At 51.2% G+C, this 19838-nt stretch overlaps 1 protein-coding gene across 3 annotated transcripts in view; it reads left to right on the top strand.

Annotated features, from left to right (window-relative positions):
• The first annotated feature begins 1996 nt into the window (after nt 1–1996).
• CFAP77 (cilia and flagella associated protein 77) overlaps nt 1997–19838 on the top strand; it is a 129868-nt gene continuing 112026 nt past the window's right edge. For 2 of the 3 annotated variants that reach the window (XR_003902124.1, XR_003902125.1), the window contains exon 1: nt 1997–2418. Coding sequence is in view for 1 of the 3 variants with exons in the window: in XM_029921040.1 (XP_029776900.1) it covers nt 2158–2418 (261 nt within the window). In the remaining 2 variants the exon portion in view is untranslated. The remainder of the gene's footprint in view (nt 2419–19838) is intronic. The other variant, XM_029921040.1, reaches the window with a different exon arrangement.

Genomic DNA, 19838 nt, shown 5'->3' with positions numbered 1-19838 from the left:
TTCCTGGCTCGCGCGTGCGCTCTCCTCGGTCAAGTTTGTGCGGAGCTCGGTTCTAGTCCAGGAGTGGACAAGGCGGTGGATTCCCACCAAACGAATCAGCCAAGATAGTTTCAGATTATTCTTCAAGAAAGAGAAAACAGGGAGTCGTGCTGGACTGTGACGGGGGACAGTGACGGCTACTTTAGATGGAAGGGGAGGCTCTTTGCAGAGTAAAGTTTGAGCTGGACTGTAGACTAAAAAGGCGAGCATCATTCTGGATGGAGATGGTCCCAGGCTGGAAGCAAGGACAAAGGCCCTGCACTTGGTCGCTGGAGGAACTGGACAACTGGAGCGAAATGAATACAGGGGGGAGTGGTGGCAGTTGAGGTCAGAGGTGGGCAGAGGCTGCTGGCTGAAGTTTAGATGAAGCTAGAGGCAGATACATTTCAATCTTCCCGTTTCAACTGCGTCCTGAAGAAACTCGACCTATGATTCAAAGTAAAGCTTTTGAGTCGAGGCCAGTATATACAGCACGCCAACTTTTACACTTATTGAACGGTAAACATAACCATATTGGCAACTAGTTTTTCACTGAATCCTGTAACAACCCTGTATGGGCATTGTAGGATTGATTACCTTTATTAAGTATTATCAGCCTTACCCTCTGGATCGAAAAGTAGGGCTTGGTGTAAGTTGTCCAAAGGGACTTATGTGGTCCAAGTGGGATTCAGACCTGTGTTCTCTCCACTACTCTGCTACCCTGCCCCTCCCTGCACCTACCAGGTGACTTCCTGGGCGTTGAGCTGCCCGGCAGTTTCGATTAAAAATGCACAACCTGTATTTCTGTGAAAGTCTGGAAGCGAAGCAGCCTGGAGAAATCATGAATGTGCATCACATCACACACCACACACATACACACACCACCACCACCACCCAATGGCTGCCCCAGGCCTTGGGTGAGCAATTGAAAGTCTGCCTGGTCTGCTCTGAAAATGCAGTGTTGGGGTTACCCACGGTTAGTGTGTGTAAGACCTTGGGGTGCAAGTCTGCCGATTCCCAACTTGGCATGCAGACATCAAGGCTACAAGGCTGCTATTGTATCACATTAAGATCCATGGACATGATACTGACATTGTAGTGATGTATGAGAATGTCCTCATTCTTTGGCAGCAGATACATGTTGAAGTGTTTAGGGTCAAATATGATACAACAGATATTTTCAAAATGATTCAGCAATGAGTGTCTGTGCGTGGTGAATCTAGGTGAAATCTCTATGGGTTTTCACTGTACTCTCTTTTGAACTCCTCAGCCGAAACTGAGAAACTCTGTTTTCAAAAGTTAAAAAAGCCCAAGAGGAAGGAAGGAGATTTTGTTTTAACACAGAGTCTCAGATACCATTTCCAGGTACTCTATAATCCAGTGAATGTTTTGCTCAGCTTCCCTCCATTCTGTTGCACACAGTTGGATAGACTGATCTCATTCAACTCTGGAGTTTCCTCTCCCACCCATTTCACAGGAGAAAAAACTGAGGACCCAAGAGGGTGACTAATTCAATATCATCCAACTGGATTAGCAGTAAAATCAGGCCTGGAATGCAGATCTCTATTTCATCATGAAAAACTTAGCGCTGTATGCCTCTGTGTGTGTGTGTGTGTGTGTGTGTGTGTGTGTGTGTGTGTGTGTGTGTGAAGGGGAGGAGAATGGGAACCAGCTGTGAATGGAGTGGGGAGGGTGGAGGGAGGTATCTTCGCCTTGGAAGTCAAGTAAAAATGGCCTTCTAGAGTCCCATGGCTTTGAACACAACCTAGTGGCGACTCTTGGGTTTTTCTCCTATCTATTTAAGAAAACTCTAGGCAGGCCCACTTTGGTGGCCACCAATAGTTTCCAGAAAGAAAACCAAGCCAGGCAGTTCCGGGGCCGTTGGCGTCCCGTCGCCATGGAGACAGGCCGTTCCATTCTTCGTCCAGGGGGTGGTCTTGATCTTCTCTCCTTTCCCAATCCGCAGCGCGGTGCCCCCAAGTCTGTCTGAGGAGGCAGGTGGTCTTGTAGAGGGCTTTAGAGCTCCTTGCGCGAGGTGGCGGCGCGATCTGGGTGCGCCCCGCTCCGGAGAGGCCCGGGCGTCCGGGAGCCACCCCGGGGCCGGGTGGTGCGGTCCGGGACTACCATCCGGCCCCTCGGATGTCCGCGCCCGCCAGTCCCCAGGGAAGCGCGCCGGACCCAGCTAGCGGGTCGGCACCCCGCGACCTCAGGATGCCAGAGGCCCAGCGCCGCCGCCAGTCCCCCGGGCGACGGAAGAAGCAGCCGGTGCGCCGCACGGTCAGCCAGATCTGCCCGCCCCCGCGGCGGCCCCTGACCGTGGCCGACATCCGGCCGGGCATGGAGAACGAGAGGCTGGGGGTCGTGAGGGATTCCATGTTTCAGAACCCGCTCATCGTCAAGGTGAGCGGTGCCCCCCCGCACCCCCGTTCGCGCCCGCCCCCTCGCTGGGCACCCACGCTGCCGGCGTCCCCACCGCCGAGCCCTGGCCCCACGGCCGGGGTCCGAGCGCTGTGTTGGAAGCCCTCTCTCCGGTCCAGGCACGCCTGGACCCCTGTGCGGTCCCGGGCAGGTCGCGGCGCCTCTCTGCGCCTCAGTTTCCTCTTCCTCAAAGTGGGATGATAATGGCGCTCCTTAAAGGGAGCGATTGGGAAGGTCAGTGGGGTAGCGGGACCCCCGGCACAGCGCCCGGCCGCCAGTGAGCCCTCGAGGCGGGCTGCTGCTGCGTACCCGGGAGTCTGCCTGTGAACCCAAGGGTGACGCGCAGGGAACCCGCGCCTAGACTATGTTTTCACTCGCCACCTGCCAGGCTGCCTCCCCGCCTCTCCCCTGCAGGCCAGGGCTGCTACTACGCGGCGAGAGTTCTGTATCTCTCCTGGAAGTATCACTTTACAAATTCATTTTCGCCCAATCATACTCTTACCCAGGATTACAACCGTAGGAGAAAAGAGCGCGAAAATCTTCCCCGGGGGGCTCGGTTTCTAACTGGGTCGCCTCCCCGTCTATTGCACGCTCCGTCGCTTCAGAGGGTTGGGGACTGGGGATCACACAACGCTGGAGTGGCATCTCGGCGCCTTCCCGGGGCCACAGGGAAAGTCAAGTTGAGGTTGGGCACGGCGCGGAGCTGCTCAGGGAGCAAGTTTCTCTTGCGCCACTGGAGGGCAGTGTGCTTTCAAAAATGCGCGTAGTCCCCGGGCGCCCGAGGTGGCAGGCGCCGGCGGTAACCGTGGCTTCAGTAGCCAAGTGTCTGAGCGCCAGCAGCTTGTTAGAGCCCAGAGGTTTTTTCTGTTGTTTTCTGCTTTTTGGTACAGGGAACCTGGGCTGTGTTAACGCCGTGCTAGAATAGGCTGACTGCATTGCTATCTGAAGACACTGCCCCCTCTCCTCTTGCGCTCCCCAAACTATGCTCCTGGGCCACCCTCTACCCTCTCCAGAGCTGCGGGGGAGGAGCAGAAAGCTGGTTTATCATCCTGGCACCCTTCCATGTAATGTGCTTCCTTTCTTAGCACCCCCAAAGTGGAACAAGGTCCTGAACTTACTTCTAGGTGGGACAAGCCATCTCAGCGGCCGCATGGGGCTCACCATGCTGGGGTCAAGGGGAGAATCAAGTCTCCACCTCTGATCAGCTGCTTCGTGGAAGATCACTGCTTGCACCCAGGCCGGTGCTGGTGGGCCAGCCCCCTTCTCCTGACATATAGAATAAACGGCATTATGGAGTTATGAGAGTTCAACACGGCGAGGGAGCGTGTGATGCCCACCCCAGGCTATATAGACTTGACTTTTGAACGATGCAAATTTGATCTCATGCCTGCGCCGTTGTATGCAGATTTTAAAATACAGCGCAGTACTGTCAATGGGTTTCCCCCTCTTCCTTATGCTTTTCTTAATAACATTTTCCTTTCTCTAGCTTCCTTTATTGTAAGAATACAGTATATCGTGCATATAGCTTGGAGAATATGTGTTAGTCGACGGGGGCTATGAAACTTCTGCCCAACAGCAGGCTGTTCAGTCGTTAGGTTTGGGGGGAGTCGGACGTTACAGTGGTCCCCCTGGTGGGCCCCGTCGGTAGAGCACGCCACTCTTGATCTCGGGCCATGAGCTCAAGCCCCACGTTGGGTGTGGAGCTTATTTTTAAAAAAGCTATAGTCGAGCTTTGACTGTTCAGGAGTCAGCACCCCCAACCCTCTGCCTTGCCCAAGGGCCCACAGTACGTGCGCACGCATGCACATATATACACACATACCTACAGGTTTCTGCATGTGTGTATAAGTACACGCACATATGAATATCGTACGCGTGTGTACTAGATAGAATGTCCGAAGATGAGTAAAAATCTCCCCTCCTTCTGTTCCGTTTGCTTCTCCTGTTTATCAAGAAGGACAATATTTTGGCCTCTGGATGGCAGTAGCTGAACAGCTTCTGGAACGAATCCAGTCGCTGATTCCCTCCTGAACCTGAACTTCAGGGTTGGAAAATGTCAGGAGATGACTGGCCCACGGCTGGGTGTTCTGTCTTCAAGGCAGGAGAGGAAGGGCGGGGCGCCTGGCCCGTGTGACTGAGCCTAAGCAGCAGGGGGTCACGTCCAGGCGCTCTCCCCTGGTGGCGCCCGGCTCTTCGGGGTCAGGGACAGCTAGCCTGTCCTTCTTACTCTCCTCCCTCCGGTTCTTACTGGGGTACAGGCTACTTCCTGTACCAGTGAAGATTAGGTCCACATTTCAATATTTACCACCGCTCCAAGATTTTCGACCAAAACCCGACCTAAGTAAAAGTTGCAGAGACCTTGTGAGCAAAGAGGAACCTTGACCGTTAACCTTTTCCAGGCCCTTCCTTATAACTGGGTACGCTGGGGCCGTGCATGGGGGGCTCTGCACAAGGGGCTGGCGGAGCCTGGCTTAGAAGCTATGTTCCCTGGCTCCCAGCCCAGCGTTATCTTACCACTCCGAACAGCTTCTTCTATTTAAACAAAATTTATTTATTTTAATGGTGTATTAATTTATTTATTTTATCAATAGTCTATTACCAAGTTGGTTTCCATACAACACCCAGTGCTCTTCCCCACAAGTGCCCCTCTCCATGGCCATCATCCCCCCTTCCCCTTCCCCCTCCCTCTTCAGCCCTCAGTTTGTTCTCAACATTCAAAAGTGTCTCATGATTTGCCTCACTCCCTCTCCCCAACTCTTTCCCCTCTTTCCCATTCCCATGGTCCCGTTAGGTTTCTCCTGTTAGACCTATGAGTGACAACATATGTTGTCTGTCCTTCTCTGCCTGACTTATTTCACTTAGCATGACCCCTCTAGGTCCATCCATTTTGCTACAAATGGCCAGATTTGATTTTTTCTCATTGCCATGTAGTGTTCCATTGTATATATATATACCACATCTTCTTGATCCATGGTTTGTTTATTTTTGAGAGAGAGAGAGAGAGACAGAGTATGAACATGGGAGGGGCAGAGAGAGAGGGAGACAAAGAATCTGAAGCAGCTCCAGGCTCCGAGCTGTTGGCATAGAGCCCGACATGGGGGCTTGAACTCACAAACCGTGAGATCATGACCTAAGCCGAACTCGGACGCTTAACCAACTGAGCCACCCAGGTGCCCCTAAACAGGATTTAAATTATGAAAAAAAATCTAGGATTTTTGGCTTTCGAGCTAAGGAAACTGAAAGTATTCAAGATGGTGGAGTCTTTAAAAGTTATTTTTTAAAAGATGTTGCCGTGTTGAGGCTCAACTTGTAGATTTCTTCTTTGCTGCACGTCAGAGTCACAGGCCCACGTGTCCGGACCCTCGCGTGAGAGTGTGCCTTCTTATGTGTGGCAGAGGTGGGGGTGCCCTCTTCCAACGGTGTCTTTAAGAGGATGAGTGCAATAGAAGCATATTTGGGTCTTGTCTAAGTGAGAACCTGAAGGTTGCATCTCTATTGAAAAATATACAACCTTAGAAATAGTTGTTAATTCCACCATATTGGGGGGGCGTTGTTGCTCAAATTGTTTTCTCCAGTGAATAGGATCAGGATTTGTTTAATTTAAAATGCAGACACACTGCCTGAACAAACCCAACGCTGCTATTTCACACCCATGGAATTTACAAGACGTATACGCATCAGTTATTTAAGAACATGTCTGCAAGATGCCACAGTAACCAAGTGAAAAGTGAAAAAGCGCAGACATCCAAGCAGGCATTTTACCTACAAATGCTCAACAACTACCTGCCTCATTTAAAATCAAGCGCACTGCTTATTAGTGGGACTGATTGAATCAGCTGGGTGTTTTCCGTGGCCACAGAAAGAGGTAAATATCTTCCATTAGAGAGGGCTTCTACCCTATTGTATAAAGTGACGTGCAGTTAGCCAGGCTTCCTTCAAATGTGACTCTCCTGGAAGAATAAAATTAAATAGAGAACCAAGCTTCTTCCTGCTTGATTCCCGTTTCCCCCAGAATCCTGTGACTCAACACAGAACCCCACTACAATAGCCTTCCAGGCTCCTTCACAGGACTTGTCAGGGTGCACCCTGACTGCTAAGAGAACTCAGCTGATTTCCTGTCAATGCAATTATGAGGAGAGACGGCTGGGTTTGCTCCACTGACAGCCTGGAATCTTCCGTCGCCCTGGAGAGGCAGGCAAGGCACAGGGGTGGAATTTATTGAGTCGAGCGCCCTTAGAAAGTGCAAATGATCATGGCACCCGATTTTTTCATAATTTATTACTGACTTTGTTTTTCTGGGAGGTTTGTGTCACAAATAAGAAGCGCATGTGTTTGTAAAATAGAGTCATAAAATCACATCATTTGGGGCTAGAGGGAGGCTTACAGACATCCAGTCCAAAACAAAAAAAAACACCTTTTTTTTTTTGAGGATGGATGTTAAGTCCCAGAGAGAGAAAGAGACTCATCCAAGGTACCCTCTGACCTGGTCACAGACGTGGGGTGAGGTTCGTGTCTCTGGCCTTCCAGCCCCCGGCCCTTTGGGCCACATTACGTAACTAATTCACGGCAGCCCAGACTGGTCACATCCGTACACCAGGCAGTCGACCGATGTTCAGCAACGAACCTGATTCCAGTGTCATTTTCCTCAACATTCCTTCCCATGTGAGCTCACCTGATTTCTCAGGATTTGTTGCCAGCCAGGAAGCGTTTATGGAACATTCACTAAGTGATCAGCACCCTCCTAAGCGGCCTCGAGCGGGCACAGAAACAAGTTCAGAACTCCACCCTTGCCCTGCCCACCAGCCACACGGAGAGTTAATGAGTGAGCTGGGGGGATGGAGCGTGTATGGATATGTTGCTTAGCGCAGCCCCTGCCTTAAAGCAGGGTCTCAGGAAATTGGCAGTTAATTGCTGCGTGTGTGTGCACACACAGGCACACGCGTGTGTAACAGGATGAGCAAAATCAGGGCATCACTCTTTGTAAGTTTCAAGTGACGTGTAAGTTTCAAATGGAGAGTTAGATTCTGATCAGGGGTGGACTAGGAAAAATTCAGCCCTCTGGGGCCAAATGATCTCACCTTCTTTAGATCCTACGTGTTCCAAGGTTTCTTCCCCAAGTAAGAGTTCTGGTTTATGAGACCAGGCACCGCTGCCGGGGAAGCATTCGTGGAGAACCAGTGTGTTCAGATTGGATGATCTACAAAATTAGGCAACCACACCATGCCCGCTAATGGCTTAACATCTCTGATAAATATTGATGCTGGCGAGCATAAATGCTTAGAGACAAGTGCGGGGAAGACAGGCCGACAAGCACACCGTTGCACAAATATCCTGGCGTGAGTCAGTATTTTTATCACGTTTGAGTAAAACCTGACAATGTTACATCCGGCTTTATCTGTTGAAGAGAATATACCTCTGATCACTCAAATCCTTTTACATTTAATTAGGATGTAACAGGAAAACAAAATATTGTGGAGGGGGGGATGGAAACGGAGCTCATCCTCATGGCCCCTCTCGGCTGGCCAGTGGTAGGCTTCACTTCTCTAGCGTATGCCGGGGGTTTCTCTCTTTCTCTTGGTCCTTTATACTTTTTTCTTTTTAAGAGCTTCCGCCTTCCCAGTGCCCATCACACTGTCTGGTGAGCAGGAGCTGAAGTAGTGAACCAATCTCTGGCCAAACCCGTGGTCTTTTCAGAAAGCCAAGTTCCTCCTTCCTAGGCTTTTCACCACCGTCAGGGGCTGCTGCCCAGATGGAGGAGCCTGCCTTCCTCTGTCCGTCTGGAAAAGGAGTGCTTTGGTTCTAACACATTAATGCAGATAGACCTCGGAATCCGGGTTTCTCAGGTTTGGACAAAGCTACATTCTGGTAACGTGGCCCTCAGAACACTGCAGCGCGGTGGAAAGGCCATTCCCCCAGCATGAATTCTGAGTCTAGGGTGAACATGGCAGCAGTGGCTTCCGGTATCTTCCAGAAACTTCCAGACTCAAGTGTCGTTCATTGTGTAATTAAGGCTGCTGCTCCTTTGTTTGAAAGACAAAGTTCTTGATTTACAGCTGGCAGACACAATTTCAAATCCCTGTTTTCTATTGCAGTGGTTTTCAAGCTGTTCAGTGGCCTCTCAAAGCATAGAAGTCCCCGTAAAAGGTCAAGGTCCTGCTTTTTTTAAGAAAATGCATCTTTGGGGGCGCCTGGGTGGCTCAGCTGGTTAAGCGTCCAACTTCAGCTCAGGTCATGATCTCACAGTCAGGGAGTTTGAGCCCTGTGTCGGGCTCTGTGCGGACAACTTGAAGCCTGGAGCCCGCTTCAGATTCTGTATCTCCCTCTCCCCTGCTTGTGCTCTCTCTCTCTCTCTCTCCCTATCAAAAATCATAAGTGAATAAATTTAAAAAAAGGAAATACATGTTTAACTGCTTAAAAAGTACAATTTAAGAAACTGAAGACACTCAGAAAAATGTGTTCTATATGAAATGCAACAATGGAGACCACTCATTAGCTACTGAAGTGTGTGTGGGGGGGAATCAGTTCTGTGTCCGCGCTGGAACCCTGGTGGATGTGTCACAGATACGGAGCATCGTAACCAAGCGCAGATCCTCCTGGACTCTCCAGCAGGGCCAATCCACTTGTGTAGGACGGTGTACACAGCACTCAGCCACGGCCCCTGGAAGCCGGGCCCTGCTCGTCATCGGACCCATCAGCCGGGCCACTGCTCCCGCTCAGGACCTCTTGGCTGGCCTGGCAGAAACCGGCAAATGCACAACAGAGTCATAATCACCCTGCAGTTTGGTTGATTTTAGTGTATGTTGTAACTGTTGTGTGCTTCTTGTCTGACTTTGTATTTGTTAAACAAAAAATGAGAGCATTTGTTGTCATTGGTAACAATTCAACTCTTGACAAAATTGCTCCTTAACTCTCCTTTCAAGCTCCTGAATCAGTGAGGACTGTCAAACAATCCCAGGCTGGAGCTATTGTTTTCATACAACCACACACACACACACACACACACACACACACACACACAGCACAAAACTGTAGCCACTGCCTAGACAGGAAGACCGCATAGCGGAGCAGACAGCAGGCTCTGGACCCAGAGATCCGAGGAAGGAGCTCGGTCTCAGCCACTTTCTCCCTGTGCCACCTGTGAACTTCCTTACCTTTGAGCCTCAGTCTCCCATCTGTAAAATGGGTGATAGTAGTTGGCACCTGGCCATAGGGGTGTCGTGAGGATTCAGTGAGATCACACAGGTGTGCAGGGACCGGGAGCGTGCGCCCTTTTGTTACTTTCCCGTTATTCTGACTCCAAATATTTATGCCTCTCCAAACAACCTTCGTGTTCCCATCAATTGCCCTTAAGTACATGTTGTAAATCTGAACTTATAAAATACATTCATAACGAAACAAATCCACCCATGGGCTATTTCTTCCCGCTTAGTCCTCTTGTTGAAGACAGTGGAGCCCACAGAGGGTAACTGCACCTGCCGTGGTGAGAATTTGGTTCTGTACATGATGGTCAAGTCACTATGCTGTACGCGTCAGGGGCGTCTCAGGTCATGATCTCACAGTTTGTGAGTTGGAGCCCCGCGTCGGGCTCTGTGCTGACAGCTCGGGTTCTGTGTCTCCCTCTCTCTCTGCCCCTCCCCTACTCACACTCTGTCTCTGTAAATAAAATTAAACAAATTTAATATTGTGTGTCAACTATACTTCAATGAAAGAAAAATGACCTCACCCATCTCAAGTTTCTTGCAGCTGCGGGCCCTGGGGCTGATGGGTGGTGAACAATCCGGTTTCTAGCTCTCCTGTAGGTCCTTGGGCAAGTGACTTAGTTCCTGAGCCTCAGTTTCCTCATCTGTAAAGTATGAGTGCTCATACCTACCTTGCCTACTTGTCAAGGATGCAATGGAGAGTGATATGAATGAGACACTATCTTCCGGAAGACATGATGACGTTCTAGAATCAGACCAGTGGTCCTCAGCTGAAGGAGGCGCTTTTGCTCCCCAAAGAACATCTGCTCATGTCTGGGCCAGATGTTTTTTTTCCCTTTGAAATGTTTTTTTTTTTTTTTCTTTTGAAATGCCTTTGTGCCAAGTCTGAGATCTGTTGTTGGAAGTCTTTAGCCCGTGAATGCATATGAAAGGGTGGGTGCAACGACTTAGCTGAATTATAAAAGGTTAGTTCTACAGCTTGATTTCTAAAACCATTATATGAGGTTTCTCATTAATGCATTTTGGGTGTTTGCTGACGTGAGCAGTTCTGAGTAGCTTAGTTTGTGCGTGGAGATTTATTTGAGCTGGGGAACCTGAAGTGTGCACACAAGTTCTATGGAGGCTCAGTAACAATAAAATATGTAGAAGCTTGAATTGTTTATTTTTATGTACTACTTTAAGATTAAAGTGAACATTTAGTAACGTTAGGGACAGGCACACTTTTTGCAAACAGATGAATAAATACAAATTTAAAGTAAAGCTGAAATTGATCTCAGAAGAAAATCACAGCTGGGCTGAGGGGTGCTGCTGGCATCTAGGGGGCAAAAGCTAGGGGACACCGCTCAGCCCCTCAGTGCCCTCCGGCCCCTGCATTGGGGAATAATCTGGTCCCAAACGTCAGCGGGGCTGAGGCTGAGGAGCCCTTTATCAGAGACCAAACGCCCGTGGAACACCCACGGTTAGCCCCCCCAGGGCCCAGGGGCTCGTGGCAGGAGCGCAAAGGCTGTAGAATGAGAGCCTTCCATTATAATTGCTCCTCCCTCCATCATTTGCCTCTGTTTTCCCCTCCCACCACATTTAATGGCAAATTTAGATTCCCTCCCCCTTTGGAATCCACTTCCTTTCTCTAGGTGACAGCTTCCAAGAGTTCGCTGGCTTTTGTCTAGGGCTTGTCTATCTCCAGCCTCACCCACATTGTAGTTTAAAACAATAAAAAGCATTTCCAGAAACTCTATACAGAGTGGCTCAATAGTTCATCAGATGAACTAATTAGTGTGAGGGCCGTTCTGTTGAGTAATCATGGGCCGCCAGGCAAGCTTTGCTTTCCTGCTACATTCCTTCCAAAGGCTTGGATGTGGTCTGGTTTTTCTTTTTAAAAAATTTTTCTTTAGTGTTTATTTATTTTTGAGAGAAAGAGAGAGACAGAGTGCGAGTGGGGGAGGGGCAGAGAGCGAGAGAGACAGAATCTGAAACAGGCTCTGAGCTGTCAGCACAGAGTCTGATGCGGGGCTTGAACTCACGAACCACAAGATCATAATCTGAGTCGGACGCTTCACCAACTGAGCCACCCAGGCGCCCCTGGTTTGGTTTTTCTCAGCATGAACTCATGTGGGATTTAAAAAAAAATGTTTATTTTTTTGTTTTGAGGCAAAGAGTGAGTACGAGCAGGAGAAGCAGCAGAGAGAGAGAGAAAGAACCCCAACCAGCCTCCACGCTCTCAGCACAGAGCCCAACTTGGGTCTCGATCCACGAACCGTGAGATCATGACCTGAACCGAAATCAAGAGTCGGGACTTAACCGCCTGAGCCACCCAGGCGCCCCAGAAGTCACGTAGGATTTTAAACGGAATTGATCCGGCACCCCAGAGAGTAAGCTCACGGCGGCCAGAGCCCCGGCATCGGCCTTCCGCTCTCATTCTGGGGAAGCAAGTCGATGTGCTTTATAAAGAAATCAGCTGTATTTTTCCGCCCGATCGTTTACAGGCACATCAGTGGTCAGTCAAGAGACGGACTCGTGCGGGTCAAGGAGCAGACAGGTCCACACAAGTGGCGTAGGGGTGGGGTGGCGCGTGGCTGGCCAAAGGCGTTGTGGGAAACACATAATGGGCCCCCAAAGGAGGATTTTTGATCTTTTATATGAATCAAACAATACATATTTGGGAGACCAATGAGCCCAGAAGCACGCACAAGAAATTTCTTTGTGTGGATCCGAATCTTTTGTGTTTGTTCAGAGGGATGAAAGTAGAGATCCAGAAAGGCTTACATTCCAGGGCCCAGTGTTAGGGAAAGGCTACAGCTCGGCTAGATGGCCGATCATTATGTCTCAGCTGCATCCCAGTACCGGAGGAATGTCCCTAGTGAGTTTAGATGTCACAGCTCAACCCTCCCACCCCCCCCCCGGCAGGGGGCCCCAAGGACACGTTGAGAGAGGCGATCTCTCTTTTTTTTTTTAAGATTATTTATTTGTTCTTTTAATGTTTATTTTTGAGAGAGAGAGAGAGAGACTGAGTGTGAGCAGGGGAGGGGCAGAGAGGGAGGGAGACATGGAATCCAAAGCAGGCTCTAGGCTCTGAGCTGTCAGCACAGAGCCCAATACGGGGCTCGAACTCACGAACTGTAAGATCATGACCTGAGCCGAAGTCAGATGTTTAACCAACTGAGCCACTTAGGCACCTCCCCTCTTTTTTTAGCTTTTATTGTTAAGTAATCTTTGCACCCAACGTAGGGTTCAAACTCACAACCCCAAGCTCAAGAGTTGCAAGCCCCACCAACTGAGCCTGCCAGTCACCCGAGAAAGGGGATCTTTAGGCTATAGTGTTTCAGTGGAGGAAATTAGAAAATTCTCTGGCAATAAGTCAGGCGGAGAAGGACAGATACCATATGTTTGCACTCATAGGTCTATCAGGAGAAACCTAACAAAGGACCATGGGAAGGGGAAGCTGGGGAAAGGAAGTGAGAAGGAGGGAGGCAAATCATGGGAGACTTGTGACTACTGAAAATGAACTGAAGGCTGAAGAGGGAGGAGGAAAGGGGAGGGGGTGATGGGCATGGAGGAGGGCACTTGTGGGGAAGAGCACTGGGTGTTATATAGAAACCAACTTGGCAATAAACAATTAAAAAAAAGAAAATTCACTGGCAGCTTGGTTGGGCAACATTAGTGCGCGGAAGTGAGTCTGTCTGTCTCGCCACATTAAAGTGCCGCCTTCCTGTCCCCGTTACGGACCACTCCCTTCACATCACCCCTCCGCCCCCCAGCATATCTTTCAGAAAAGAGCCATTGGCTTGCTTGTTTGTTTGCTTGCTTCTTTGTTTATTTTCTAGTATGCATTTGAGATTGTTAACGGACCCATCCGTCACTGAGCGAATACTTAGTAAGTCCCTGCAAGTGTGCAAGGCACTGGTGGAGACACAGGCAGTTTGAGGATGCATTTCCAAGAAGTCGGTCTGCCGCAGGGGAGAGCCGGGCGCTGCAGGCTGCAGCCCATAGTAAAAGTCACTAAAGGCAAAGGAAGGGTGAGGAGGGGCCAGACGGGCCATATTTCGGGGGGCAGGCAGGAGCCGTGTAGGAGCGCCAGGGCAGCGCTCAGAGCCCTGCATCTGGCCCAGGGCCGTGGCCCAGGCCCGATGCCGGCGGGCAATGGGAGAGGAGGGCCACCCGGAGGCGGGCTGGTCTGCGCAAAGGCACTGACAGAGTCTGAAATGGGCAAAGTGTCTTCAATAAGAACGAACAACCGATCCCGTGAACACTATCAGGACAGGAGCGGGACACGCATCATTCACTCACTGCTCTAATTAAGGGACACTTTTGAGGACCTGAGGCGCCCCAGGCCCAGAGCTGGGCACCCAGGACATGGGGGTGAGCTGACCTGGATATGGGCTTTGCCCTCAGATAGCTTCTAATCTAGTGAGTGGAAAAGCCATACAAACAAACAGTGGAGTGGGACGGGTACAAGTGACAGCTACCTGGACAGACGGGACGCTTGCTCGGGGCCCAGGGCAGCGCCCGGCTTGGGGGGGGGGCGGCGCAGGGAGCACGCGCATGCGCAGGCCGCATGGCTTGAGCCAAATCCTAACACCAGGATTGGGAGCTGGAGTGGGGGCAGGGCCATGGGCGGACCCAGGGTTTGTTCCAGGGTTTGCATGGCCTGCAGCCTATGCGGTTTGGGGATCCCTTTTTTTTAAAATTTTATTTTTTTTAAACATACCTACTTCCCTTAACATTTTATCATTTTGCCATTCATCACTTTTTTTAAATTAAAAAAAACATTTATTATTGAGAGACAGAGAGAGACAGAGCATGAGCTGGGGAGGGGCAGAGAGAGAGGGAGACGCAGAATCCAAAGCAGCTCCAGGCTCTGAGCTAGCTGTCAGCACAGAGCCTGACGTGGGGCTCGAACCCACGAACGTGAGATCTGACCTGAGCCGAAGTCAGTTGCTTAACCAACTGAGCCTCCCAGGCGCCCCTGGGATCCCTCTTTAAGAAGCAGATAAGTGGGGGTGCCTGGGGGGCTCAGTTGGTTAGGCATCCGACTTCAGCTCAGGTCATGATCTTGCGGTTTGTGAGTTCGAGTCCCACATCCGGCTCTATGCTGACCGCTCGGAGCCTCGAGCCTGCTTCAAATTCTGGGTCTCCCTCTCTCTCTCCCTCTGCCTGTGCCGTGCTTGTGCTCTGTCTGTCTCTCTCTCTCAAAAAAAAAAGCTAATTAAAAAATTAAAAAAAAAGAGGCAGATAAGTGGGGGCGCCTGGGGAGCTCAGTTAAGAATCTGTCTTTGGCTCAGGTCATGATCTCATGGTTCGTGAGTTCTAGCTCCACTTCGGGCTCTGTGCTGACAGCGTGGAGCCTGCTTGGAATTCTGTCTCCCTCTCTCTCTCTGCCCCTCCCCCACTCATGCTCGCACTCTCTCTCTCTCTCTCTCAAAATAAAAATAAACAAATAAATAATGTTGGAAATTAAATGCAAGGTCTTGGATGAGGCCATGTGCCAGGAAGCTTCAGGGCAAACCAGCTTTGGGGGAGGGCTGCGTTGTAGGAAGAGGGAAGGTATGTTGGAGGGGCCCCAGGGTGGGGGGACTGCCCCGATGACCAGATCCGAGCGTCGTCGGGTCCTTGCCAGATTACATGTCATTTGTTCTCGCATTCATTCATTCTCTAGGCACTGCACACTTCTCCTGGACCAGCCACACCGGGCCCAGGACCACAGCCACCAACGCACGGTCTCCCACATGCTCCTGGTGACGTCAAAACCTTGGGGGAACCTAGTCCTCGGGGCCTACACACCCGAATGGGTTTTCTGACCATTACCCTCCACCTACCTTCCATTTGTCCATTCGACCATCTGCAAAATGTTTATGGAGGGGCCGTTAGGTGCCAGTCCGGCCCTGAGGGCACGACGGTGGGCAGGACGGGTGGTCAGCGGCTGGCCAGGCCCCTGCTGGAGACAGACAGGGAGGCAGCTGCCCCTCACGTAGAACTAACTGCACAGGAGGCCAGGGTGCTAATGGGGGTGAGCCAGGCGGCCAGGGTGCTAACGGGGGTGAGCCAGGAGGCCAAGGAGGTTCTACTGATGACAGGACAGTTTAGCTCGATCTAGAGGAGCAGACTCGGTCAGTTACGAGGCCCTGGGGGCCGAGTGTACGTGCGTGTGTCCCTTGTTTGGGTGGGCAGCCAGTGTAGACCATTCCCGGCAAAAGAAGAGGTTTTGGGCCTCTATGGTAGAAAGGAACTTGCAACTTTGGAGGCTGCGGTGGGGCATCGGGGAGGCAGGTGCTGAGGGGAGGCTGGGCAGGGAGGGAGCCGGATCTGGCAGGACCTCCGTGGCCGTGAGAACCGCAGGGGCCAAAGTGAGTGGCAATAAACGGAACAGAAAACAGCTCTCTGCGCTGAGAGGCGGGCCCACCAATCAACAGCAGGGTCAGCGCTGATGGGGACATGGCCCATCACAGGGGTGAGCCCCGCGGGGGTGCTGTGGTTACTGGGGGAAGCCGTGGGCACCCTCCACCGTGGAAGCTGCTGGAACGGTCGCATCAACGCGGCCCTTAACCAGGCGTCACCTGTGGATGCGTGGCGACGGCCAGGGCCGCGATTTGTTTGCCTTTTGCAAGTTAAATAGGTCCCCTCCCCAGTCTGTCACCGCCGCTTCCACCAAGCCCTTGAGGGAACCTGCTGGCGTGACACCGAAGGCCCCCCAGGGGCCAGTGCCAGGCTTCACGCTGCCTCTAGAACCTTCATAAACTGTCACCGAAGACTTTGCTCTCTCTGTAGGCGCCCAGTGGGCATAAATTCGGAGGTTTGAGCAAGTCTTTCAAAAACTTCCCTTCTAAAAGAAATGCGCCTGCCTGGCGTTTCTGGAGGCTCTTTCCTTAGGCGGCTGCTTGCTTCTTTCTGCGGATCGCCCCTGAATCGCCCGGCAGGATGCTTGCAGGCCTGACTCCTCCTGGGAGCGTGAGGAGGCTAAGGCCCGGCGTCTGGGTTCCCAGGAAGCTTCTGGGTGCAGCCCTTTGGGCAGCTGCCCCCTCGGCTGTGCCGGCTGACGGCAGCTGCCCCCCCCCCCCCCCCCCCGCGGAGCCCACCGTGTGCCAGGGACCCTTCTCAGCCACCAGCTCCTTGCACTCTTTCCAACAGTCCTAGGAGACGGGGTTGCTGTCATCCCATTTTACAGATGGGGAAACTGAGGCTTCAAGAGGTTACACGAGTGGCCCGCAGTCATCCAGTCAATTCGAGGAGGAGCCGGGCTTCGAGCCAGGGCTGTGTCTCCACAGCTCATGGCCTGAACGTTGCACAAATCAGAACTTGGTGACCGTCATGCCACAGTTTGTTGAGTACCTGCCAAATGCCAGCCTCTTACACACACGGCTCTGCAAGGTCACCGAACTTTGGAGCTCAGACAGACTCCACGGGGGCGCTATGGTTACTGGGGGGCATGGCCGAGGGCACGCAGCGGGAGCAGGGAGTCCGAGGCTTGTCATGGTCCTCCTGTGTCCTGCCACGCTGCCCATTACCCCAGGCGCCCCTTGGTCCCGATGGAGAGAAGAATCCCGTTCATGGTCATCGTCAAATCTGCATCGATCCGAAGGGTCCGCACCATCCACGGGCGTGCTTTCTGTCCTTGAGAAGCGTCATCCCGATGAGCACCTGCACCCACGCCAGCAGGTGGCTGCGCGAGACTGAACCCAGGAAGGTGCAGGGGACCCTTCACTGAGTTGGTTTGGTCGCAGGCCTGGAGCACCCTCTGGGCTGGGCCGCGCTCAGCGGGGGGCCGGGAGGAAGGCGAATCCTTTCAGCTGTAGAAACAGCCGGAGGAGGGGAGACATGGGATGCCTCGGGAGTGGGTGTGTTTGCAGGGAAAGTCTGGGTGGGCCTGATGGATGCGGCGCCTGATTGGGACGTAGGGAGCCTGCACTTCGGGTGAAGGACAGGTTTCAATCAAGGAGAGACGGGACCTAAAGAGAAAAGTCGTGGGGACAGCCGGTTTCCCATGGAAGTCTGGAGTTGAGCTTGTTCCAACTGTATGCGTCCAGGCCAGGGAGCTTTCGAGGCTGGGGACACCATTGCCATCGGGTGGCCTCCCCTCCTTCAAGGCGAAGGTGCCCCTCCTCCGCTCCCACTCATTGCCCCCGCCCCCTCCCCGCCTCCCTAATCAGGGAGAGCAAATTGTTATCAGATTAGAGGCAGCAATGAAAAGCACAGTCCGCTCACCCTCCCCGTTAGTTAGCATTTAGATAGACTGGGCAGGGGCCCACACAATAGGCATCAAAGCCCTTCAGGGCGGCGGGAGGGATTAATTTCTTTAACCAACAGGCCTGATCTGGCCTAACTCATTACCTTGCCTTGTCAGTGTGGATGTTCGATTCGATTGAAGATTACACCATTTAGGTCTCTCTCTTGTTTCCCACCGAAGCCGGGCTATTGAATTGCACATTCTCGCCAGCGGGCGTCAATACTCAGCGGCCTGAGGTTCTAATTCTGCTTCATTTAAACTTCATCAACTCTTCCAATCAAGTGGAAGGATCCGAAATAGGCTCTGTGAGCAGAAAGGCCCGCTTCCCTTTGTCAGATAATTTATTCTGTTTTCTCCTTCCCTCCCAGCCTTGCTCTCTTTCTCTCTCTAGCCTCGCTCCCCCTCTTCCCCCCCCTCCTCCCCCCAATGCTGAAAATGAGATTACAGTATTTAAATGACTATGATAATCAATCTAGGGACCTAGAGCCGAGATTGAGGTTAATTATTCTTAGCAGAACAAAGAAGCATGATGCCTTTGGGGACTCAGAGGTACAATCTGGGTTTCTTGCTTGTGTTTTTTTCCCCCCTGAAATTGCAGTTTTAGGAGTCTTTTCTTGTTCCTAACTAGGCGCCGAGTGTGATTCTTAGCGCCAAGCAGCCCCTGAGAGAGCAGAAATGTAATTTTGAGCTGATAAACAGCTAACGGCCTTCAATCAACAATTTTAATAGGAAAAAAAAGTCACTTATACGGTGTGAGTACAGATCTAATGAAAGGGTGATCATTTACCTTATTTATTTTTAAACACGCGAGGAATAATTTCCCGCTGTGTTGGAGCCGGTAATTACAGCCCCGCGGTGCACCCATAAACTTTTGAATGAGGAGCGTTGTCAGTCAGGCGGTCTTCTCCCTGGCAGCTTTTGCCGCCATAAAAGTTGAAATTTTGTCATGTTTTGGCTAATTGGAAACAGGGTCATTATACCATTGAAAATCGACATGAAAGTGACTTGTTCCACCGATCTTACCTGAAGCATTCACAAGCTGGCCAGTCAGCCCGCCCGGCATCTCCCCCCAACCCCAGCTGCTAAAACAGAATCAAAATATGTATATTTCTTTGTCTTCCCTCTGCTATCTTGTCAGGGCTGTTTTACACGCTGCCACCCAATGTTATCTTTTATTTGTGTCAGGAGGAAGGATTTGACAAGCTCAGTATACAATGTTCATTTGGCAAGGCAAATTTTTCATACCAATTTTGAGTAGGGAAATGAAACTATCTTTCAATGGAAGGCGCAACATCATTTTTGGACAGACTTATTATGAGAGGGAGGATTGCGGAACTTTATTTGCTCGCACGGTCCTCGAAGAGGCGAATCCGTTTTTTAAAAAGTAGGGTTTGGTTTCCACACACAGCCCTAGTGGGGGGACATGAGAAAGGCTCCATAATGTCTTCAAAGGGGGAGGCCTGATGGTTTTCTCCCCTCCCTGCTCCCCACAAGTTATGAATAGGCTGGAATAAGTTGTCCCCCTTCTCTATTATCATGACTCTGTTTCAGGCCCTTTAAACTGTGGGTGAGTCTCTGACAGTTATCTGCATTTGCAAAGCAAAATATTTCATAAGTGCCATCGCCTGAAGGAGTCGCAAAAACCACACGCGACCCTGTTTGTGGAGTGAGACCGCCCCCCCCACCACGTATCCACTTTCCATCACTGTTTACCTAAAACAGAAGACTCTCTCACCCTCCCTGCCACCAAATTCATTTGGGGCAGTGGTTTATGGTGACATTTTTCTTTCTTAAAGCAAATATTGACTCACCATGGGGAAATTAAAACTCCATTAGGCATTGCTACAATGTACCGCGGGGGCTGCATGACAATAGTCAAGCTACTATTAATTGGTTTCTTCCTCAGGAATAACTCAGGGCAGGCCGAGGGAAGGGGAAAGGGGAGATGGATCTAAACCATAATTTCTTAAAATGACACCATCTAA

The sequence above is a fragment of the Suricata suricatta genome, chromosome 13, assembly GCF_006229205.1.
Source record: "Suricata suricatta isolate VVHF042 chromosome 13, meerkat_22Aug2017_6uvM2_HiC, whole genome shotgun sequence".
Classification (NCBI taxonomy): Eukaryota; Metazoa; Chordata; class Mammalia; order Carnivora; family Herpestidae; genus Suricata; species Suricata suricatta.
The sequence above is the reverse complement of the archived record's forward strand: the minus strand, read 5'-3'. Positions and strand labels throughout refer to the sequence as shown.